This window comes from Schistocerca americana, chromosome 5, assembly GCF_021461395.2.
Source record: "Schistocerca americana isolate TAMUIC-IGC-003095 chromosome 5, iqSchAmer2.1, whole genome shotgun sequence".
Classification (NCBI taxonomy): Eukaryota; Metazoa; Arthropoda; class Insecta; order Orthoptera; family Acrididae; genus Schistocerca; species Schistocerca americana.
Window position 1 is genome coordinate 96771139 of NC_060123.1, and position 26036 is coordinate 96797174.

At 41.0% G+C, this 26036-nt stretch overlaps 1 protein-coding gene across 1 annotated transcript in view; it reads right to left on the reverse strand.

Annotated features, from left to right (window-relative positions):
* Window positions 1-26036, reverse strand: part of LOC124616118 (synaptic vesicle glycoprotein 2A-like) — a 197792-nt gene that overhangs the window by 8778 nt on the left and 162978 nt on the right. The window contains exon 11 of the mRNA XM_047144382.1: window positions 19979-20106. Coding sequence (XP_047000338.1) covers window positions 19979-20106 — 128 coding nt within the window. The remainder of the gene's footprint in view (window positions 1-19978; window positions 20107-26036) is intronic.

Below are 26036 nucleotides of genomic sequence, written 5' to 3' on the forward strand. Positions count from 1 at the left end.
TTAGGATTTACAAGAGTATATTAAAAGTAATTGCTAAGGCAAAACTCATAAGTAATGACAGTTTAATAAGACAGTATCAAAACAAGTCAAAAGCTACATAGGGTATCATGAAGACCAGGATATCATTCTCAAAAACATAGAAAACTTTTAAAAAATGGTCAAATGTTTTGTGGGATGATCTATCTAAAAATAATGAATAAAATGGATTAGAGAAACGTTTGATGTGTTCTTAAATAATGTTCACAATCACAAACAGCAACTCAAATACTGAAGCAAAAATGTGGTTGACATTGCTTCTCATAATCAAGTTTTTAAACATTTAAAATTATAAACAAAGGAATGTAGCAGCTGGAATGCTCATACATCAGTCACATAGAAAGAGCACTAAGCAGAATCCATAGTTAGATTGGAAATGCTCTATGATTTACAGTTCCATTGTATTATATTTTTTATTTTCACATTTTTTTGATAAGGTAAAATGAGTGACCAAGAACAATGATGTCGACAGACATTACTTCTTGTGCTACACACATTGACTGTCCTGATATCTGGGAGATTCTCTACTGGAAAATGTTTGATACTGAAAAATTGTTGGAACTTCTTTACACCTTTGGGCACAGATGATAGAAACATGTCATGACCACACAACAGCAGACTGCACAGTGTATGTATACCACCAGACAAATAACTTCTTGTACTATTTAAAACTCTTTCATTCCAACAAGTTAAACATTGAACTTTACCTTCTCAATCAGCACCTCATTTGCTGTACACGGTGTACAAAGTATGAAATATAAAGCATCTAAAAATGAATCAGTAGCCTATTATTATTAAGAATATATAGATCAGGAGGAAACAGGTGAGGTGTTGATGGAGAAAGTAGTTTTAATGTTTAACATAGAATTTTAAAGAAAAAAAGGAAGGAAGGAAGATTATTGTTTAATGTCCCATTGATGTCAAGGTTAGTAGAGATGTAATTAAGCTCAGAGTGTTTCAAAGATAGTGAACGAACTCAACTGTACCATTTCAAAGGAATCAGTGTCACTAGCATGGGGAAATTTAGGGAAATCACAGAAAACCTAAATCTGGATGGCTGGATGCAGATTTCAATTGTCATCCTTTTGTATGCGAGTCCAGTATACTAACCAATATGCAACCTCACTCTGTGAATTTTAGAGACTAGAGAATACCATATGGTGGATTATACGAATTGCCTTAATACTTTCAAGCAATTATATCTTTTCCAGAATGAATTTTCACTTTGCAGTGGTGTGTGTTCCAATATGAAACTTCATGGCAGATTAAAACTGTGTGCTGAACTGAGGGTTGAACGTGAAATTTTTAGCTTTTGCGGGCTAGTGCTCTACCAGCTGAGCTATTCAAGCACGACTCATGAGTGCCCTCACAGCTTTACTTCTACCAGTAACTCATCTTCTACTTTCCAAACTTATGTCCTTATTTTCAGGAGTGCTAGTTCAGCAAGAGAACTTCTTTGAATTTTGGAAGGTAGGAGATGAGCTTACACTTAGAGACATATAAACTGATCCAGTTGATATGGGAGGAGGAGACACTGTCAGAAGAATGGAAATTGCCTATAATATGCCCAATATACAAGAAGGGAAGCAAAATGGAATGTGGTAACTACAGAGGAATCAGCTTGTTGAATGTAACGTATGAGTTACTGTCCATCATTATCTTCAGAAAATTACAACCATTCATAGAGAACAACATACAGGAGTGCCAAGCTGGCTTTCGACCAGACCGATTGACAATAGATCACATTTTCACATTAAGACAATTCTTTGAAAAACACTGGGAATATGATAAAGATGTCTACAGCCAGTACGTAGATTTTCAACGTGCACATGACAGAATCCACAGGAATAGCCTATACAGTGTAATGCATGACTGCAGAATCCCTGAGAAGCTAGTGAGAATGGTGCAAGCTTGTATGGAAGGGTCTTTCTGAGGAGCCACATCAGAAACTGAGACAGGCCTGAGACAAGGGGATGCTCTCTCATGTGTTCTGTTCAGTGTCATCTTAGAGAAAGTAATAAAAGAGTGTAGGCAACAGGAGTGGGCTGGAGCACAGCTGGATGATAACTTCAATTGTCTTGCATATGCAGATGACATAGTACTACTAAGTGAATCAAAGCACGAGTTGAAAGGAATTTACCAGAAAATGGACAATTATGTGCAGAAGGTAGGGCTCAAAGTGTGAATCACGACAAAACAGAAGTTCATGCAGTTAGGAAGGAGACAAGAGCAGGAAGATTTTCTTGAGATAGATGGCAAGAGGTTCAAGAGACTACACCAGTTCAAATACTTGGGATCTCGGTTTACCACAGACAACGACATAAAAATTGACATCAAAGAAAGAACAGCAGTGAGGGAGAAATGATGCATTCCCTCAGAGAGACGCTAGGCTCTAAATTGATCTCAGTGAACACTAAGATGAAAATCTACAATGCAGTGATATGCCCAGCAGTAATGCACAAGTCAGAAACATGGAGAATGACTAAGTGAGAAAAGGAATAACTACTAATATTTGCAAGAAGAATAATGAGAGAGCTATGGGGACCAGTTTTAGATAACAGAGAATGAAGGAGGAGGAAAAACGAGGAAATCTACTTTCTGATGCGACAACCAACTATCCTACAGAAGATAAAGAGCAAAAGAATACACTGAGTAAGCCATATAGCCCATATGCCAGATGGAAGACAGGCAAAAATGGCACTAGGGGGGAAACCAAACACCAAACACCAAACGCCCCATTGGACGACCAAGGCAATGCTGGATGGCCAACCTGACGAAGGACCTAGCAGCCCTGGGGACTGAAGACACCTGGAGGAACCAGGCACAAAACAGAAAGTAATGGAGGCAGTTTGTGAAAGCAGCGCGTGGTCTGCAGGGCCTGTGATCGCTGGATATCATTATTATCATCAGGAGATGAGGTACTGGTGGAAGTAAAGCTGTGATGGAGGGTCCTGAATCATACAATTATTTCATAAATGCAACAAATCAAGAAAAATTGAGATGTTCAAAAGCTGCTGTAGCATGAGGGTAGATCCAACATGTGAAACATGTGAACATGAACTGTTAAAAGTGATAAACAGCTTGAAATTTAAAATTTTTGCAAGAGTAGATGAGGTGATGGTGTCTGTCATCATCATGACTGCTTCACAGGTTGTAAGGTCCTTGGCATACAAAGGCATCTTATCATTTAATGAAGGAGTGTTTGCTGATAGATCGAAAATCTGAAAAGTGAAGCTATTATTTAAAAATGGTGATGAGTATAAGGTAAAAAACTATTGGCCAGCATCACTCCTTCCAGCATTCTCTGAAATATCAGAAAAAGTGATGAAGCACTCAATGGACAAATATCTGAATAACAATAAATTATTAAACAGTAATCAAACAATGAAAAGTCCAATTTGGAATATCAACCATAGATAGACTGCTACTCAAGGTAAAGATGACATGTTGAGCTGCGGACAGTTGTGCCTATCTGCAACATGGTGCATCACCTTTAGGTTGTGTAGCAATCGGTCCTTTCCATAACTGTAAACAGTAGTCAGCATGGCTTCCAGGCAGGTAAAGGCACAGAAACAGTATAAATGTGCTACTCTGGAAAAAATAATCAAGAATCTAGAAAAAAACAATAGGAGTTCTCTCTAAAGCATTTGATATTGTCAATCATGTCACCCTTTTAGAAAAACTGGAAGCATTAAATGTTTGTAGGAAAAAAAAGAGTGGTTTGAAATGTACCTGCAAAACTGAACACTGACTGTAGGCCTAATGTCGTCTTACTACAATCACAGTATCAGTGTAGTAAACCATGCAAGAAAACTAGAAATAAGCATATCACAATGCAATATTCTTGGTCCCGTATTATTTCTTGTCTACATGAACGACATTTGCATCTTAGGTAGTGGAGCCAGTGTCGTGCTATTTGCTGGTGGTACTAGTGTGATAATAAGTGCACTAAACCAGCTCCTGTATACAACTACTGATCAAGTAATAAATTATGTTCACTAGTACTGCAACACAAAGAGGATGACATTAAATGAAAATAAAACAAATTACATATAATTTGCAAAAAATAAATAAAGATGCAAATCTAGATATGGTGATGGGTGACAAAAGTGTAATAAAAGCTGAACAGAAACTGAATTCAGCCTGGTTTATGCTTAGACTGATGGCAAACATTTGTACTCAGAGCGTGCTGTGATGGCATATTTAAGCTATTTTCAGTCTCTTGCAAAGTACAGAATAATATTTTAGGGCTCCACCATTTGCTGCCTACAACAAATTTTTTCATCACCGAAGAATCAAGGCCCACCATGCAGATTTTCAGGCAAAAGCTGACTTTCATAGTTGCAATATGCACCCTATACTCAGCGAACTAAAGAACAGGTACACATGGCAGTCGAGTCAGATTGGTTTTAAACTTTACAACAGACTGCTAGCCTACATCATAAAGTTATAACATGAAATAAATTTAAAGCAGAATTTAAAACAATTCTACTCAAACAATGTTTTTACTTGGTAAGAGACTGTATTGATCCATCATGTTTTTCTGATAATATTTATACTATGGCAAAACTAAAAATATTGTCTTTTGCCCCTTTACTTTACATTATATTGCATACTTAATGGACAGCTGTGAAATTTAATATTTTTACTGCATTATTGTTGTGTATAAAAATATTTGCTGGTTAGGGAGGACAAAAGTAAAAGCCTTTGAAACACATGACTATAAATATATAACAAAATAAGTGTGTGCGTGTGCGTGTGTGTGTGTGTGTGTGTGTGTGTGTGTGTGTGTGTACACATATATTCATTTTTAGTATTTTTTATGTATATGTTTGTACATTCCATTTTCATAAAATGATTTCACATAAATTTATGTGTACATTTGGAAAAGATCCCTACAATAACTGTCTACAGATGCATAAATAAAATAAAATAATTAATTGTTAGGAAAACTTCAACTGATGTATAAGCTGTTTCAAATAAGATATTTTTAAGCTGTTTCAAAATAATATGTGAAAATAATATTTATTTAGATAAGTAAATGTAAGAGCCATTACACTTTTGGCAGAATTATGAACATAATTAATTTAGAAATTTTCTGGAGAGGTACAGTGAGTTGTAATTCCTTACACAGAAAATTTTTTTCTTTCATGTAGCTGATTATTTAAACCAATTGTGTGTCAATCAATTTAAATAAAATGTGTATCAGTTTCCTTTATGGGATTAGAAACACTAAAAGTCTTAAGGGTGGACACACATGTTGCACATAATTGGCTGTGTTCAGATGGATGATCTAGTGGTGAAATTTGTATTAAAATGAGATTTCAAATGAGTTCTCATTTTACTGACTGCACAACTCAATGTGCCTCCTAAACAACTTGTGGATGATATCTAAAGTTACTGGTTTCACTTAGTAACAAGCTTCCTGGAGGCACTGTTTGAAGTCATCTAGGGTTGTTTGTGGGTTTGGTGAAATAAACATGATTTCTTAGACATTCCCACAAAAAGAATTTGTTTGTGGTCAATGGTCTCCTGACATTTTTAATGTGACCCGCAATGGATTTCTCTCCTGTCCCAACCTCTTCATCTCAAAGTAGCATTTGCACGCTACATCCTCATTTATTTGTTGGATATATTCCAGTCTCTCTTTCCCTACAGTTTTTACCCTCTGCAGCTGCTTCTAGTACCATGGAAGTTACTTCCTAATGCTCTAACATATGTTCCATCATTGCAAAAGACTGCATCCCTGTTGTACACCCTCTTTAATCTGAACACTTCATTCTTGGCCTTCCATTCTTATTCTTCCCTCTAGGACTTTGTACATATTCTGTGTTACCCAACTTTCCCTATAGCATACACGTAACACTGACATTAAATTGGACAACCATGCGGGCCACGGTGGTGCCCTATCTGTTCCAGGAAATCTGATATCCATTTTTGCACATCACACACATAATAGGCTGAGTGGCCATTGTTCTGCATCCACATACAGCCCCTAATGTCTAGATTTTCATTTTCAAGGATTGCACCTAAATTGTGGATGATAAAAGCTCTATATATCTTACCTGTCAGAGTACCTGCTTAGTAACATGCACCAGTGAGTTCTTCTCCAAGGATTCCACACACACACACACACACACACACACACACACACACACACACATTAATAGACAATTTTCTTTGTTGATCAATATGACAACCCACCTAGGATTCTCTGTGGCCCAGCAGTGCATATTATGATGGTTCATGACATCATAATTTGCAAATGTGGATTCAACAGAGATCATAAAACCTTACACGGTGTCTACAGAGTGAAATTATTCGTAGTCCATTCACAGAATGTGCCTCTCCAATTGAAATCATTTCTATGCTTGTGTCTGTGACAGCTGGTGTCGGTGGAGCTCATGACTGTGTACTATTTGTCACACATCTCGAAGACTGACACCAGTCATTTCAGCAACTTCTTGTACACTGACATGAGGACTGTGACGGATTGCAGCTGAAGCAAACCCTTTCATATCCTCATTTCTTGCTCATCTCTAATACATTTACATATATACTCCACAAGCCACTGTACAGTGCATAGTGGAGTGTACCCTGTACCACTACTACTCATTTCTTTTCCTGTTGCATTTGCAAATAGAGCAAGGAAAAAATGAGTGTCTTTATGCCTCATTGTGAGCCCTAATTTCTCTATTGTTCATGGCCCTTGCATGAAGTGTGTATTGGCAGCAGTAGAATAATTTTGCAATCAGCTTCAAATTCTAGCTCTCTAAATTTTCCCAATAGTGTTTCTTGAAAAGAACTTTGCGTTCCCTCCAGGGATACCCATTTGAGTTCCCAAAGCATTTCCATAGCACTTGCATGTTGATTGAACCTACTGGTAACAAATCTAGCAGCCCACCTCTGAATTGTTCTGATGTCTTCCGTTAATCTGACCTGGTATGAATCCCAAACACTCTAGTAATACTGAAGACTAGGTCACACTTATATCCTATATGTGATCATCTTTACAGATGAACCACACTTTCACCAGATTTGCCCAAGAAACCGAAGTTGACCATTCAGCTTCCCTACCACAATCCTCGTACATTCATTCCATTTCACCTCACTTTGCAGCATTACACCCAGATATTTAAATGATGTGACTGTATCAAGAAGAATGCTACTAATGCTGAAACCGAACTTATGGGTTTGTTTTCCCTACTAATCCACATTCATTTACATTTTTCTACATTTAGAGCAAGCTGCCATCCATCACACTAACTACAATTTTCGTCTAGATCATCTTGTATCAACCTATAGTCACCTAACTTTGACACCTTCTTGTACACCACTGCATCATCAGTGAATAACCGCAGGTTGCTGTCCACCCTGTCTGTCAGATCATTTATGAATATAGAAAATAGGAACAGTCGTATCGCACTTCCCTGGGGCACTCCTGATGTTACCCTTATCTCCGATGAACATTCACCATCGAGGAGCACAACATACTGGATTCTATTACCTAAGAAGTCTTTGAGCCAGTCACATATCTGGGAGCAGATTCCATACGCACGTGTCTTCGTTAACAGTTGCAGTGAGGTACCGTGTCAAATGCTTTTCAAAAATCTAAAAATATGGGATCTGCCTCTTGCCCATCATCCATAGGAGCCTGTTTGATGGCTAGAATGCAAGGATGTATTGCAGGGAGCATTCCCACCTGCACAGATCAGAAAAGCTGGTGTTGGTATGAAGGATCCAGATGGCACAGGGTGTGAAGAATGTTGTGTTGGGCAGCAAGCTCAGCATCCAGCTGTCTCTCTGTTAGTTTTTATGTAGCCATTCTTTTGGACAGACAGCTTGTTGATTATCATGACCACATAGAATGCAGCATTGAGGTTGCAGCTTAGCTTGTAGATCACTGCTCTCACTTGTATCCCTGCCTTTGATGGTATAGGTAATGCTTGTGACCAGACTGGAGTAGATGGTGGTGGGAGGATGAAATCTTGCATCTGGGTCTATTACAGGAATCTGAACCATGATGCAAGTAGTTGGTAGCAGGTATGGAGTAGGGATGGATGAAAATGTTGTGTAGGTTCATTGGGCAGCAGAATATCACTATGAGAGGGGTTTCAGGGCATGTTGAGAGGTAGTTGAAACCCTAGCGGAGAATGTGATTCCTGTCCTGGGGGTACTGAGTCACAAGGGGAGTGCTCCTTTGTGCCCAAACTATAGGAACTCCGGGAGGTGGTGGATGACTGGATAGACAACCCACCTGACATCTGGTTCTGTACAAGGTTGGGAGGATAATTCTGGTCTGTTTAGGCCTCAGTGAGACCCTTGGTATATTTGGAGAGGAACTGCTCATCATTACAAGCATGTTGGCCACGGGTAACTAGGCTTGAGGGAAGGGACATCTTGGTATCGAGTGGGTGGCAGCTGTCGAAGTGGATGTATTGTTGGTGGTTGGTAGGTTAGATGTGGACAGAGTTACTGATATCACCATTTTTGAGGTAAATGTCAACATCGAGGAGGGTATCTCGTAGGGTTAAAAAAGACCAGGTGAAGTGAATGGGAGAGATGGTGTTGATGTTCTGAAGGCATGTGGATAAGGCATCCTCACCCTTGATCCAGATCACGAAGATGTCATCAATGAATCTGAACCAGGTGAAGGGTTTGGGTTTCTGGGGGTTAGAAGGTTTCCTCTAGGAGTAGGCTGGCTTATGAGGTGTATGAGAAAAGTAATGAGACTGGTTTTTTATGCACCAAAGTTTTTAGTTCTTTCAGACAACAATATTGTCCCCTTCAAAGTAGTTCCATTCAGCAGCTATACACTGGCAGAGTCATTGTTACCAATACTCATAGCACACCTGAAGGCTTCAACTGGTAGGCCTTTATTACATTGGTCACTTTCTTTTGAATGCTCTCCAGAGTCCGAAAATGATGTCTTTTTAAAACATATCCAGATTTCAGGAAAAGAAAAAATTCACAGGGACTCTGATTAGGTGAATAGCAAGGTTATGGAACAAAAGGACTGCCTTTTGAGGTAAAACATTCCGTGATGGAACTGGCCATGTGACATGGAGTGTTGTCATGATCAAGCATCCACTTGTCTGCAATGCCCAGTCTCACTTGATTTATCCTTTTCCTGGGCCTTTCAAGTACATCTTTGTAAAGCACTCCACTGACAGTTTGTCCCAGAGGAATAATTTCTTCATGTATGATATCCCTACTGTCAAAAAAGCAAATCAGCATTGTTTTCATCTTTTACAGTTGCTCATTTGAGCTTGTTTTGGTCGAGGAGATGTCTCACTGTGCCACTACTCACTTTGCTGCTTTGCCTTGGGTCATATTTGAAAATCCAGGATTCATCACCTGTGATCACACAACTGACCAATCGTGGTCATTGACAATCCTCTCAAGAAGATCAACATACAAATTTCTTCACTTGTCCTTTTGCTCAGTTGTGGCGTTTTTTGGCACCTTTTTGACACAAACCTTTCACGTGTACAAAACTTCAGTCAAACTCACCTATCATCCTTATTGTTAAAAGTTGGTCTCGATCTCACAAGAGTAGGCATATATTAGAAATTTTGTCACTTTTTGAAGATGAATGTTGCATTGTTAGCTGCAACAGGTAGAAGGTGTGCTTTATTGGTGCTGCACATTTTAGCGATTTTGGCCGAGATAAACTCATGATGCAGTGTTCATCTTTGGCACACCAGTGTAGAAGTTGCCATAGAAACATTAAGGTGAAAAATCCATGAAATTTGCACACTTATTTATGTATGTAAGCTGACTTCGGGATTTGCTTTTGTGTGAGACATCCTGTACAAGACTTGTGTGCTGATTTGAAATTCTAGATTTGTATATTTTACTGTTTACATTGCTTCTGCACAATCTTTCATTGATAATATCAATATCCACTTCTACTGTGATGTATTGTGAAATTTTGAACTTTCGGAAGTGCTGCAATAAACTCATACTGTTGTCATCAATTGTAGGTGTAATCTCATTCGTGCTCTTAAAACTTTTGAGAACAGTAGGCCTGTCCTTGCTCAAAACAGTAATTCTCTAATTTCATTGTATAATTACATGAGAAACAGGTTGCTTTGAGAATTTCTGGATGCTTACAAAACTATATTTTCATAAGTTATCGGTACTGGAATTTTAGATATGTAACATATTTTGTAGCAAATCAACGTTTATGGTTCACAGTTATTGCCAAAGAATAGATCACCGGTGAATTTCATTGTATATCAACACAAATAAATGTGCAGTTTTGAGAATTTTCAGATCCATGATTGTCCTGTGCATAATCGAAGATTTAGTAAATCAGCGTTTGTGATTTAGTTACTGTAGCAAATATTCCAACTAACATATTGAGTTACATTTAGTTTTCCCTTAAAGAGGAGTATATATGACATACATTTATCATAAATTATCTCTATTTTCAAGTTTGGTAAGACACTATAATTAACCTTAAAAAGTTTTTCTGTTGCCTTAATAGAAATCTCGTTTTGTGTATTTGCTTCAATTCTTATAGGGGACTAGAAACTTCATTCCAGAATGAGATTTTCACTCTGCAGCGGACTGTGTGCTGATATGAAACTTCCTGGCAGATTAAAACTGTGTGCCGGACCGAGACTCGAACTCGGGACCTTTGCCTTTCACGGGCAAGTGCTCTACCGACTGAGCTACCCAAGCATGACTCACGCCCCGTCCTCACAGCTTCACTTCTGCCAATACCTCGTCTCCTACCTTCCAAACTTAACAGAAGCTCTCCTGCGAACCTTGCAGAACTAGCACTCCTGAAAGAAAGGATATTGCAGAGACATGGCTTAGCCACAGCCTGGGGGATGTTACCAGAACGAGATTTTCACTCTGCAGCGGAGTGTGCGCTGATATGAAACTTCCTGGCAGATTAAAACTGTGTGCCGGACTGAGACTTGAACTCGGGACCTTTGCCTTTCACGAGTCTCGGTCCGGCACACAGTTTTAATCTGCCAGGAAGTTTCAGAAACTTCATTGCTCATGAGATTAAAAGATAATCAGCAAGTTTAATTTAAAGTTATTTGTTCACTGGACTGTAACATATCGCACCACCTAAAATGCAGCCCCACTATGAATGCTGTTCTCGAACTTGGAAGGAGTGTGTTGACAGTCATAAGCAGCTGGAAATCACCCTGACTACTGTCAAATGATTGGTAGCTGCTGCAAGTTGTTGTGTTGGAAGAGCTCCCAAGAGTCATGTATCTGTGGTAGTGGTACCAAAGATCTCTCAAGTACTATCTACTCATGTGGGTCCTGTCTCCTCTGCAGAGAGTATGGGATCTGTCATTACTCATCCACTTGACTGCGAATAGCATTTCAGTGGTAGAGTTAGACACGCTGTACAGGTTGGACGGGGACCAGGGTGGATTCAGGGTGTTGTCCCAATACCCATTGCCAACAAGTTTGAGGTGCTGTCTTTCATAGAAATTGAAACTGAGCCAGTGGGACTCACTTCACCTGTTTAGTCTGGTGTGAAGAGGAGGCAGTCACATAAGGGTGAGGGTCTATCAATCATCGGGAGTTCAAACATACAGCAAATGATGGTACCCCTTATGGAAATGGCAGCAGGGGACAGGGGCACCAAGTGCAATCAGTGTGTATGCTTGCGGGCCTCATTCAACTCACTGAAGAGGCTATTTCAGCAGCAATTGATGGAACAGGGTGCAACCAGCTATAGAGTGTGGTGCACATTGGACCAAATGATGCCTGTCGTCTGGGCTCTGAGGTCATACTAGGGTCACTCCAGTGATGCAAAGAAGGTCAAGAATAGCAGCCTTGTGCATGGAGTTTCTATGAAACTCACAATTTGCAGCATTGTCTCCAGAATAGATCATGGTCCTTTGGTTCTGAGTTGAGTGGAAGGACTGAACCAGAGACTTTGATGGTTCTGTGACAAGCCATGCTGCCACTTCCTGGGCTTGCACCGTTGGGTTAAGAACTGTAGGGTCCTACTAAATGGGTCAAGTGTACACTACACTGGCTGCTACTCAGGTAGCTGACTGAGTGTGTGTGGAGTGTACACAAGAGTTTATTAGATTAGGTAATTCTCTGTCCAATCCAGATAATGATAGCTGTAGGAAACCCAGAAGTATCAGTGTAAGATGAGAAGAAGTACCTCCCACAGATGAGAGAATTAAAATCCTAATGGTTAACTGCTGAAGTGCCACAGTATGAACCTCTCCTGAAAAGCACTGAAGCTCACATAATACTAGATACAGAAAGCTGGGGGAAACCTCAGATTGATAGCAGTGGGAATTTTGGGAAAATTTAAGTGTGTACTGAAAGGATAGGCAAATGGTAAATGGAGGTGGTGTAGTCATCACAGTAGACAAGAAACTCAAATCCACTGATACAGAAACTGAAGCTGCATGTCAGAATGTTTGTGCTATACTCAGTATTAGGGGTGGGCATGAAATGATAGTTGGCTCTTCCTGTTGCCCACAGACTCATCCATCTGACGTAACCAAAAACTTTAAAGGAAAACCTCAGTTCACTTGTATGTAAGTTCCCCAATCAGAGTGTAATCATTGGTGAAAACTTTAATCATCCAATAATCAATTGAGAAAATTACAGTTTTGCTAGTGTGTGATGAGGCATCACGTGAAACTTTACTAAATGCCTTCTCTAAAAAGTTCCTAGAACAGGTAGTTTGGAACCCCACTCATGATGGAAATATATTGAGGATGTCCACATCAAAACTGGTATCAGTGACCAAGAAACAGTTGTGGCAACAACGATTAACAAAGTACGAAGGACAATGAAAACAAACAGAAAGATATGTATGTCCAGTAAACTAGATAAAAAATCAGTTGTGTCATATCTCAATAAGGAACTTGAAACTTCCAGCAGGGCAGGAATATGTAGAGGAACTATGGCTCCAGTTTAAAAGAATAAGTAGCCATGCACTGGATGGGTATGTACCCAGTGGAACAGTTCACAGTCACTGTAAAGAAACTTCTAAAGAAACAGAGATTATTGCATAATAGTTGTGAAACAAAGCATAGGGCCATAAATAGAGAGATGCTGATGAAACGGATGTGGCTGTCAAGAGAGTAATGTGTTAAGCATACAGGCCGGCCGGAGTGGCCGTGCGGTTCTAGGCGCTACAGTCTGGAGCCGAGCAACTGCTACGGTCGCAGGTTCGAATTCTGCCTCGGGCATGGATGTGTGTAATGTCCTTAGGTTAGTTAGGTTTAATTAGTTCTAAGTTATAGGCGACTGATGACCTCAGAAGTTAAGTCGAATAGTGCTCAGAGCCATTTGAACCATTTGTTAAGCTTTCAGTGACTAGCATAACAAAATATTTCCAGATGTTCTTTCATAAAACCCAAATAAATTTTGATTATATGGGAAAGCTGTTAGTACCTAATGAATGAGACAGGAAACGAAATTGAGTGTAGCAAAGCAAAAGATGAAATGCTTAACTCCATTTTCAAATTTTCTTTACAAAGGAAAACCCAGGAGAATTGCCCCAGCTTAATCCTTGTACCACTGGAAACATGAGTGAAATAAATATTAGTGTCAGTTGTGTTGAGAAACAGCTGAAATTATTAAAACTGAACAAAGCTCCAGGGCCTAATGGAACCCCTATTGGATTCAATAGTGAATTTGCGGCTGAGTTAGCCCCTCTTCTAATTGTAATCTAACAATCTTCTAATTGTAATCGAACAAAAACCCATGCCCAGGTCTTGGAAAAAAGCATAGGTCACACTCATCTACAAGAAGGGTAGTAGAGGCGATCCACAAAACTACAGTCCAGTATCCATGACATCAATTTGTTGTAGAATCTTAGAACATATTCTGAGCTCAAACATAATGAGGTGTCTCAAACAGAATGACATCCTCCATACCAACCAGCATGAATTCTGAAAACATCAATCATGTGAAACCTATCTCACACTATTCTCACGTGACATACTGAAAGCTTTGCATCATGGCAGCCAGGTAGATGCAGTATTTCTCAATTTCTGAAAAGCTTTTGACTCAGTACTACAGCTATGCTTATTGTCAAAAGCATGATTGTATGAGGTATCAAGTGAATTTGTGACTGTATTGATGACTTTTTGGGAGGGGGGACACAGCATGTTACCTTGGATTGAGAGTCATTGTCAGATGAAGAAGTAACTTCGGATGTGCCCCAGGGAAGTGTGTTGGGACCCTTGCTGTTCATGTTGTATGTTAATGACATTGCAGAAAATATTAATAGTAACCTCAGGATTGTTGCAGGTGATGCAGTTACCTGTAACTAAGTACTGTCTGAAAGAATCTGCAGATCTCGATAAGATTTCATAGTGGTGCAAAGATTGGCAACTTGTTTTAAATGTTCAAAAATGTATAGTTGTGCACTTCACAAAATGAAAAAAAAACATAGTATCCAATGACTACATATTAATGAGCCACTGTTGGTACTTGCCAGCTGATATAAATACCGGGGTGTAACACTTTGTAGGGATATGAAATGGAATGATCACATAGGTTCAGATGTGGGTAAAGCAAGTGGTAGACTTCAGCTTATCGGTAGAATACTGAAGAAGTGGAATCAGTTCACAAAGGAGATTGCTTACAAGTCATTCATGTGACTGGTTCTAGAATATTGCTCAAGTTTGTGGTGTGTGGGACATGTACAAAATAGGACTATCAGGGGATATTGAACTTATACAGAGAAGGGCAGCACAAATGGTTACAGGTGTGTGTTTCACCAATGTGAAAGTTTCACAGATATACTAAAGAAAAGCAAAGTGTCACAGAGGTACTGAAGAAACTGGCAGACTCTTGAAGATAGATGTAAACTGTCCTGAGAACGTCTACTAATAAAGTTTCAAGTACTGGCTTTAAATGACGGCTCCAGAAATATACTACAGTGCTCTACAAATCGTTCACATGGGACTTTGAGGATAAGGTTATAACCGCTACAGCATGTGCAGTGAACCCCAATAACCAGTACAATGAGATGTACCCCTCTGCCAAGCACTTCACAGTGGTTTGCAGTTTGTAGGTGTAGAATGTTGCCCTCAGCAAAGTTCATATTCGGTGTTTTCTTGCCCTTCCAAAAATGATTTGTGACAGCAAAAAACTTCTGCTCTTGATAAGGAATGTTCCCCGTGAGCCGCATCAACTTTTCAAAGGTCACACTTGTGGATTCCCAAGTTTAACACAAAATTTGATTGCATAACATTGCTCTAAATTCCACAGTACATTTTCATGTCACACAATGACTTCACTGATGGTGCTTCCAAACATCACATGATAGCTGTACGGAGCTGAAACTCAGGCTGAACTTCTGGAACGGATGAACACATTGGTCTACATGAGTAGAATGACACTGTATTGCCAGAGTGCTCACAGTGTTGCCAGTCTTATTATTTTTCTCACACACCTTGGAGGATGGTGGCGTGACAGTACACATTGTTGCAGCACATATTTGTTTATAGGTGGTGCCTTCAGAGGTGAAGCAATTGTGAGTGAGTTTATAGTTGCCCACTCTGACCGAGATGGAGGTTGTAGGTTTGGGAAACGTAGTGTTCAATAGTGTCAAGGCCATGTGCATTAGGAATGTCAGCATAAACAGAGGTGGCGCCAATAGTGAGGAGTGGACTGTTGTGTGGTAAAGGAACAGGAACTGTGCATAGTGAGTGGAGAAAATGGTTGGTGTCTTTTATATAGGAGAGGGTAGGTCACAGGTAATAGTCTGAAGGTGTTGGTCTGCAAGAGCAGAGATTCTATCAGTGGGGGCACAGTAACCAGCCACAATGGGGTGTCCTGGGTGGTTGGGTTTATGGACTTTGGGAAGCACGTAGAAGGTAGGAATGCGGGGAAGTGGTAGGGGTGAAGAGAAAGACAGACTCAGGGGAGAGGTTCTGTGATCGGCCTAAGTATTTGAGGAGAGAGTGGAGATCCTGTTGGTTTCTGGAATGGGTCACTTGGCAGGATTTGTATGTGGACAAATCTGACAGCTGGTGGAGTCCTTCTGCCAGCAATCCCTGTGGTTCAAAACCACAGTGGTGAAGTCTTAGTTGGCAGGTAGGATTATAAGATCAGGATTAGTGTTTAGGTGGTGGACTGGTTCTTTCTGCAGATGTAAGGGTAGCTACCATGTTGAGGGATCTGGGGATCTGGAGAATGATGGTGAGGCAAGGTTTTAGTTTAAAAAATTCTGGAATGTTAACGGGGATGATTTGGGGGCAGTGGGGATGGATCGTGGTTGGATGGGGGAGTGAACTGAGTCGGGCAAGGTTCCAGGTTAGTATTGGGTTGAGTCCGACTGGCAGGGTTAGTGAGGAAAAGTGTTTGCACTGTAGGGACCAGGAGGAGGAGACAAGGTCTTTAACAAGTCTAGCATGACTGAATTCAGGAGTTGGGCAAAAAGTAAGACCATTGGAAAGGACTGATACTTCTGTGGGATTAAGGCTTTTGGAGGAAAGATTCGTGACTGTGTTTTGGGTCTGTTTAGGTTCTGGATTCTGTATAACGGTAGGAGGGAGTTTCTGATAGTGTGGTACATGCAGTAGGTCTGCAAGGCAGGGTTTGTCAGCTACGAAGGGACATGGGGGAAGTTTGGAGGTTGTTGTAAAGGTGATGAATAGTGGTAGTCCAATGTGAGAGCAGCAAGGGAACAAGTTGGCGAATTTTTTGAGGTGTTGTTGTGCATGTAACTCTAGTTCCTGAAGGGCAAGAGATTCATTGTGAGAGACAGGATACAGGGATTTAGGATTGCAAAACAGGGTAATTGTATGTATGGAGAGGAGGTATTGCAAGGAGGTTTGGGCCTGATTTTAATTTTTTTGCAGGATTAGTTTGGTGAGGGCTGAGGACTGGCAGAATATGAACAGATGGAGGTCATCATGAACAGAAGGGTTGCAGCTGGAGATAAGTATTTTGGGGGGATTCAATGAGCCAGGCAACAATGCAGGAGCAGTATGTGGGACTGGGTTCTGGCTAGTATAATGTAATCGACCATAGAAGATAAAGAGTTGAGGTAAATTCATGATTGTATTATGTTGCCAGAAAATGTGCTTAATTTATTAATTTAATTATGAATATGTTCTTTTATGATAAATAATGAACTTGTTTAAGATGTTAAATTATATATATCTATCTTTGGAGTTTATAAGGTCAGTAGATCAAAGAAGCTAGCTAGGAAGTGGGAATGTCTGCAACTTCTGGACTCATGTTGGCTTGCCCGCCACTTCTTTTTCAGTCTTGGAGGAAGGCGGATGTGTTTTTGTGACAAGTGAAGTTTAATGGATTTAGATTATCAACGTTGATAGTGAAAATGGTGTAGTTTCTAACAAAAAGTATGAATAAATATAATTTTTAGCTGAAAGTATTTCCAATCTGGTGGAGTTTATTTAAACAGAAGATAACCCAGGCCATGCTTAATGTTGGAATGATTATTTTGTAGACAAAGAAAACTATGAAACCCCCCCCTAGACAAATGGGATATTCAGATATTGGGTGTGTAATCTTTCAGCAACTACTAAAAAAATAATTCGTGCTGAAATTGTTCTGGGACTGGTCATATTATTCCCATTCAAAAACACGTGGTGAGAGTGTTGTCCTACCACACTATACTGTGTAAGATTATACAAACAATTTTTCAGTTATCTAAGAAACGAGTAAGATAACAACTAGTACACTAGGAATAAGGAAACTGCTCTGTGTTGGTGCAGATGGAAGCAGCGAGGATCCACAGTGGAGGATAAAAATACATAAAATTATGTGCAAAAAACTTACAAAAACACACAAAATGTGTGGGAAAAATGACAAAAAGGACAGAGTGGATGAAATATGGAGAAGTAGAGCTGACAGTGAAAGGTGGAAACAAACTGAAATCAACATGAAAACACAATGAGATCAAAGAGAAAAATAAATAAAAAGAGAATAATGTGGGATGCAGGTCAGTGGGTGGATATGTATTAAGAAGGGGAACAGAGGATGTGACAGGATTAGGAGAGGTTGGTATGTGTGTACTGGAATAAGAGAGAAGAAAGAGTGGTGGATGGTAGGGGGGTGAGGGGGAAGATGAGGTAGAAATACAGAAGAGTGAAAAAATGGTTCAAATGGCTCTGAGCACTATGGGACTTAACATCTATGGTCATCAGTCCCCTAGAACTTAGAACTACTTAAACCTAACTAACCTAAGGACAGCACACAACACCCAGCCATCACGAGGCAGAGAAAATCCCTGACCCCGCCGGGAATCGAACCCGGGAACCCGGGCGTGGGAAGCGAGAACGCTACCGCACGACCACAAGATGCGGGCACAGAAGAGTGAGGCAGGAAGAGTGTTCAGTTTGAAAGCTCAAGATTAATTATACTGGTGGGGGAAATGTGGGACATGAAATGCTGCACCAACAGCCAGCACAGTCATGAAGCCATACGTTACGCACAGACCAGACTGTTGATACAGTGTGGCTCGTAAGTCAGAGAATAAGGTGTGGTTTGGAAGGTGACAGGAAAAATACAGGAAAGAAGAGAAAGAAGAGGATGGACACTGAGTAAAGTAATGTGTTAGAGAATAGAAACGAAGAAAGACAGCACTGGGTTGGAGGATGGAAAAAAAATCGTTAGTCAAAATCAAACAATGGAAAATCCAGGAAAAGGATAGACTGTTCTTCACCATACAGAGCATTGAGTCGCAGACAGACACAACAAAAAGTCTGCTAAACATGTGAGCTTTTGGCAAAATGTCTTGTTCTAAAGCAGGCAACACATGCAGATTTACGCAAGCAGAACTCACACATACGACCACCTCTGGCCACTCAGGCCGGACTGTGAGCAACTGCATCTGGTGGGAGAAGTAATATAGATGTTAGGGATAGCGAGGAGGCTGGTATGGGGTGGGGAAGGGATAGCAGGGTGGGGGTGGGGGACAGTAAAGTGCTGGTTGTGGGAGCATGCAGGGACATGCTGGGGACAGGATAGGGCTGCCAGATGTAGTCAGATGGTTTGACAGAAGGCAGAGAGGGAGAAGGGGGAAGGGAGCAGAAAAGGAGGGAAGTAAGGGAGGGGGAAAAATGAGACTCTGGGTGAATTGGTGGAATAAAAAGCTGTGTAGTGCTTGGTTTGGGAGCAGGGAAGGGGATGGTTGAGAATGGGGAGGGGGGGGGGGGGGGTTGCAGGAATGTAGGATATATTACAGGGTGTGTTCCTACCTGCACAGTTCAGAAAATATGGCATTAATATGAAGGATCCACATGGCGCAGGCTATGAAGCAGTCACTGAAGTGAAGAACATTGTGTTGGGCAGCAGAATTTCTTGTGGGGAAAATGAACCTTCAACCCTTCAGAAGCCCATAAGCATTCAGTCACGGAACTGTTGGTTTTCCCCCTGTATATTAACACAAATGTCATCTTGATCATACTGTTGTAAATGTCACTTTAGCCAACTGCATTAAATGACAGTCCTAAGAATATTGTTTCTGCCATCTCGGGAGGCACATGAAGATGTGCAGAAAACTTCGGTCTCAAACTTAACTCTAAGAAGCGACACATGATCCTTATATTGGACCAAAATTTGATTAGTTAACATTTTGATGAAGCAATTCCTGCCATACTTCTTGATGATCCCTCAGAGAGAGAGAGAGAGAGAGAGAGAGAGAGAGAGAGAGAGAGAGAAGAGAGAGAGTGACCTTACACTACATCCTGTAGTTGGTCTGCCCACCTCTCCTGAACCATGTTTTACTAAGATTTTCTTTATTTGTTTTTGCATTAGTTCTAGGGTCCTCCATCATAATAATCAAACCTTAAAAAGTGTGGCTGTAAAATAGCAATTTGAACATTAGTTGATATTTGTTAGAAGCGCTTTTCTGCATGTAACAAATAACATTTTGAACTTAAGATGATTAACTGATCAGGCAAGTAAATATTTCAGCTGAAACCTCGAGTATTGTAGGATGAATACTTACTCAGTACTAAAGCAGTCAACAGGGAAAATGGAGCTATACAGTCAATTGCCAGCAAGTATGGAAATGATAAATTTCCACTAAAAGCTCCCATTCGACTTGACATTGTATTGAGACTCATTGCCATGGTCCTGGAACAGTTATATAGAATTTATTACACATGTTAAACAAATTACATTTGTCTTGTTGTATTACATAAATAACATCACCTTCGTTAAAAATATTGATTTTAGTATTATTGAAAGCTGAGTACTATTTACACTGGTACCTGATGCTGGAAGGTTGCTTTCTTTGTATGTACTTCATAAGTAGAATGAATGTGAAAATCAGTAAATATGTCTACAGAAAGCTACTTGTTGGGGATGGCATCATCTGCTAAATACTTTTATTGCCATCTTTACAGAAAATGAATATGTACTAGTCCGCATTCTGTAAATTGAGCAAATAATTGTATTTATGGCTGACTTAGGTTGCTCTTGACACTAATTATACTATAGATTTGTCTTTTGCATTCACAAGAATTTTGTAAAGACAAAATTATTGCCATCTGAATTCCATCTGTGGTACTGAGAGAATCTGCTAACTGGGAAGTAAAGTGAAAGATTAACGATTAACTCCTAAGATAGTGGGTGCATTGCTGTCTCAGTGTTAGCCCCTCATGCAAGCACTAGTGTTGGATAGTCCAGCACCAGGGTACATAACTGGTACAATTGGTGAGCAGTAGACATATTCTTGCAGGCTGAGGAGAGTCTGACACTCAGTGCTCGTGGAGAACAGCTTCGACAAGCTGCACAACATTTAACTGAGCAATAACTTGCAAGCTATAAAGTTGTTGGTTTGGCAAAGAGGTGTCACTGATATCAATGAAATTTTGTTCCAGCTATGCTGATACATGCTGTGCACTAAAGTAAATCAAGTTCCAACAAAGTCTACAGCATCATTTTGTTTATAAAGCATTGTCAAATAGTCGTTTTGCATGTGTTCCTTTAAAATGGATAAACAGGAACACTGTACCATCATAAAAATCTTGGAGTAGTTTAACATAAAAAATAATATCTCAAAAGTTAATAGAAGGGCTATAGATAGTGTGCACCTTCTTCTCAGAACAGTTCTTGTTGTCGTCAATGTACAATCATTTAGTTGAGGTACTGAATGATTGATAATCACATAAAAGCTGCATTCAGATGAGTCCTCCTTCAGAGTTAAAAGAATGTACGTCCATTTGCATGTTTGTATCTAAAATCAAAGATTATGTAACTTACCAAATGAAAGTGTTGGTATGTTGGTAGACACACAAACAAACACAAAAAATTCAAGCTTTCGCAACCCACAGTTGCTTCATCAGGAAAGAGGGAAGGAGAGGGAAAGACGAAAGGATGTGGGTTTTAAGGGAGAGGGTAAGGAGTCATTCCAATCCTGGGAGCGGAAAGACTTACCTTGGGGGAAAAAAGGACAGGTATACACTCGCGCGCACACACACACATATCCATCCGCACATATACTGACACAAGCAGACATATGTAAAGGCAAAGAGTTTGTCCAGAGATGTCAGTCGAGGCAAAGATGTTGTTGAATGACAGGTGAGGTATGACCGGCGGCAACTTGAAATTAGCGGAGGTTGAAGCCTGGTGGGTAACGGGAAGAGAGGATATATTGAAGGGCAAGTTCCCATCTCCGGAGTTCTGATAGGTTGGTGTTATGTGCCTAGATGTGCTGGCTGTGCACCAAGGCATGTTTAGCCACAGGGTGATCCTCATTACCAACAAACACTGTCTGCCTGTGTCCACTCATGCGAATGGACAGTTTGTTGTTGGTCATTCCCACATAGAAAGCTTCACAGTGTAGGCAGGTCAGTTGGTAAATCACGTGGGTGCTTTCACACGTGGCTCTGCCTTTGATCGTGTACACCTTCCGTCTTAGAGGACTGGAGTAGGTGGTGGTGGGAGGGTGCATGGGACAGGTTTTACACCGGGGGTGGTTACAAGGGTAGGAGCCAGAGGGTAGGGAAGGTGGTTTGGGGATTTCATAGGGATGAACCAAGAGGTTACGAAGGTTAGGTGGACGGCGGAAAGACACTCTTGGTGGAGTGGGGAGGATTTCATGAAGGATGGATATCATTTCAGGGCTGGATTTGAGGAAGTCGTATCCCTGCTGGAGAGCCACATTCAGTCCCGGAAAGTATCATGTCACAAGTGGGGCACTTTTGAGGTTCTTCTGTTGGAGGTTCTGGGTTGGAGGGGATGAGGAAGTGGCTCTGGTTATTTGCTTCTGTACCAGGTCAGGAGGGTAGTTGCGGGATGCGAAAGCTGTTTTCAGGTTGTTGGTGTAATGGTTCAGGGATTCAGGACTGGAGCAGATTCGTTTGCCACGAAGACCTAGGCTGTAGGGAAGGGACTGTTTGATATGGAATGGGTGGCAGCTGTCATAATGGAGGTACTGTTGCTTGTTGGTGGGTTTGATGTGGACGGATATGTGAAGCTGGCCATTGGGCAGATGGAGGTCAACGTCAAGGAAAGTGGCATGGGATTTGGAGTAGGACCAGGTGAATCTGATGGAACCAAAGGAGTTGAGGTTGGAGAGGAAATTCTGGAGTTCTTCTTCACTGTGAGTCCAGATCATGAAGATGTCATCAATAAATCTGTACCAAACTTTGGGTTGGCAGGCCTGGGTAACCAAGAAGGCTTCCTCTAAGTGACCCATAAATAGGTTGGCATACGAGGGGGCCATCCTGGTACCCATGGCTGTTCCCTTTAATTGTTGGTATGTCTGGCCTTCGAAAGGGAAGAAGTTGTGAGTCAGGATGAAGCTGGCTAAGGTAATGAGGAAAGAGGTTTTAGGTAGGGTGGCAGGTGACCGGCGGAAGGAAGCGCTCCATCGCAGCGAGACCCTGGACGTGCAGAATATTTGTGTATAAGGAAGTGGCATCAATGGTTACAAGGATGGTTTCCGGGGGTAACAGATTGGGTAAGGATTCCAGGCGTTCGAGAAAGTGGTTGGTGTCTTTGATGAAGGATGGGAGACTGCATGTAATGGGTTGAAGGTGTTGATCTACGTAGGCAGAGATACATTCTGTGGGGTCTTGGTAACCAGCTACAATGGGGTGGCCAGGATGATTGGGTTTGTGAATTTTAGGAAGTAGGTAGAAGGTAGGGGTGCAGGGTGTTGGTGGGGCCAGGAGGTTGGTGGAGTCAGGTGAAAGGTTTTGTAGGGGGCCTAAGGTTCTGAGGATTCCGTGAAGCTCCGCCTGGACATCAGGAATGGGGTTACCTTGGCAAACTTTGTATGTAGTGTTGTCTGAAAGCTGATGCAGTCCCTCAGCCACATACTCTCGACAATCAAGTACCACGGTCGTGGAACCCTTGTCCGCTGGAAGAATGACGATTGATCGGTCAGCCTTCAGATCACGGATAGCCTGGGCTTCAGATGTGGTGATGTTGGGAGTAGGATTAAGGTTTTTCAAGAAGGATTGAGAGGCAAGGCTGGAAGTGAGAAATTCCTGGAAGGTTTGGAGAGGGTGATTTTGAGGAAGAGGAGGTGGGTCCCACTGTGACGGAGGACGGAACTGTTCCAGGCAGGGTTCAATTTGGATAGTGTCTTGGGGTGTTGGATCATTAGGGGTAGGATTAGGATTATTTTTCTTCATGGCAAAGTGATATTTCCAGCAGAGAGTACGGGTGCAGGACAGTAAATCTTTGACGAGGGCTGTTTGGTTGAATCTGGGAGTAGGGCTGAAGGTGAGGCCTTTGGATAGGACAGAGGTTTCAGATTGGGAGAGAGGTTTGGAGGAAAGGTTAACTACTGAATTAGGGTGTTGTGGTTCCAGATTGTGTTGATTACAATTTTGAGGTTTTGCGGGGAGTGGAGCTGGAAGTGGGAGATTGAGTAGATGGGTAAGTTACATCATATTTGTTTTAAGATATATTTTTCCCACGTGGAATGTTTCCCTCTATTATATTCATTTGCTTGGTTACATTGTCATGGCTGGGTACATTATACCAGCACTCCAGCTCAGCTGGCTGTATCAGTTGTAATGGTGAGGGAAGAAAGTAGGTGGAGAGTGGGAGGAAGGATTGGGGGACGAGTGGCTGATAGCTTCGAGGGAGAGGCAGCAAGTGCACTGGATAGGAATGTGCCACTTGTGAGCTCACTCTGGAGGAGTCAGGGGGCTATGTGTGAGGCACTGTGACATGGAAGAGTAGGCTGGGAGAGGGGAATGGAACAGATGAAGAGGGAGACTACCAAGAGAAGGGCACGAGTTCTCTATCTCCTCCATCCTCGTCCTGTCCACTCCTCGATGCCATTGTATTCTGGAATGCCAAAGTGTACTTTTTATTGATTGCCCTGTAAAGAATAAAACAATAACTTGCAAATACTATGCAAGTATTATGGGCAAACTGGATGACAAAAAATCAAGATGAGATCTGCTTAACAAATAGAAAAAAAACTGTTTTTCAGCAGTACAGTGCACCTGCCCACAAAGATGCTTTGGCAATAACTTGAGTAGATGGAAAATAATTTGAATCAAGTGAAAAGATTATGACAAATGTAGAATAGGTTTTTGCAGACCATTTGACAAAGAATAAAATATGCTGAAATGAAAGTGCATATTTGCCTAAGGAGAGCTGTCTCTTACTGAGAGGCTTTGAGTTTTCGGCATCCTCATATAATGTGTCAAAATTGCGTTGCAGAGAGGGTGCAGTATTTAGCAATAAATTGTCATTACACATGTCTGCTTTTATAAACCATGCCAATTGATTGCACAATTTCAATCTTTATGGAACTATTCTCATGCCCGTTGTAAGAAGTCACACCGTAACTTCAGAGTCTTCCTTATGTATGCTGTGCTACTATATCCATCAGGTGCCAAAATTGAGTCAAATATAAATTCAAAATTTCTCCCCAATAACAGAATAACAGATAGTTTGTGCACACCGAGAAGATAATATGAGTCACTTCCAGCTTCCCTCATCCATTTACTTGAGATGACATACAATATTCTCACCAGCATCTTTCTAATTCTAGAATACTGCTACATCTATGGCTATTACCTGCAAGCCTCCTTATGGTATGTGGCAGAGGATACTTTGTACACCACTGCCCCCACCTCCCCCCTTTGCTGCTCTATATGCAAAAGGTGTGTGGGAAGAATGAGTATTGGTAAATTTCCACTTTAGGGTGAATCCCTCTAACTTTAACTTCATGGTCTTCTTATGAGATATAAATAAGAGGAAGCAATATATTAGTTTGCTGTAGTAGGAATATACATTGTTGGAATTTTAACAGTAAACCAACTGGGAAACATGCCTCTTCTGTAGTGCCTTCCACTGGAATTGGGAGATCATGTTGATGACACGGATGCAGTTACTAAAAGAGCATATACAAACACATGGCTCGTCATTGGACACTCTCGCTTTCCTCTATTATTGATTCTTTCTGGCAATGGCACCAGACTGAGGAGCAATACTCAAGTGTCACTGAAACGAAGGTTTTTGTAAGCTACCTCCTTTTGGAGTGGACTAAACACCCAGAGGATTCTTCCAATGGATCTCAGTTGGGTCTCTGTCTTCTCTACAATTATGAGGAGCATCCACAAAGTAAGTTCCTACCGCATCCAGAGATGGCACCAGTAGTCAGATAGGAATGCGCATGTGCACGAATGAGGGGAGGTATGTGTGAACAATGCTGTTCAATTTCAGTCTTGTGATGGCAGTGGTTACTACACAGTGCTAGGATAAAATAGCTGCTCTGATACTGTCTCCCACCAACTGTGAGGTTTGTGCAGTTATCTGATTTCTGGGCACTCAGAAGCTGATTTTTGCATGCTCAGAAGCAATCTCCAGCAAACACCCACCACCAGTTGTGCCATGTGTACGTTCGTGACATTATGAATGACAGTACGGTCAGGTGACAGTGCCGGCAGTTCACAGAAGGATGAACCGATATTCAGATATGATGGAAAGATATGATGAACTATTGAACGAAATTGTCTTCCAGCGGCTTGAGTTTCATAAAGCGTGTGCAATATGGGTGCCAGGGAAACTGACAGATGAACACAAAACCA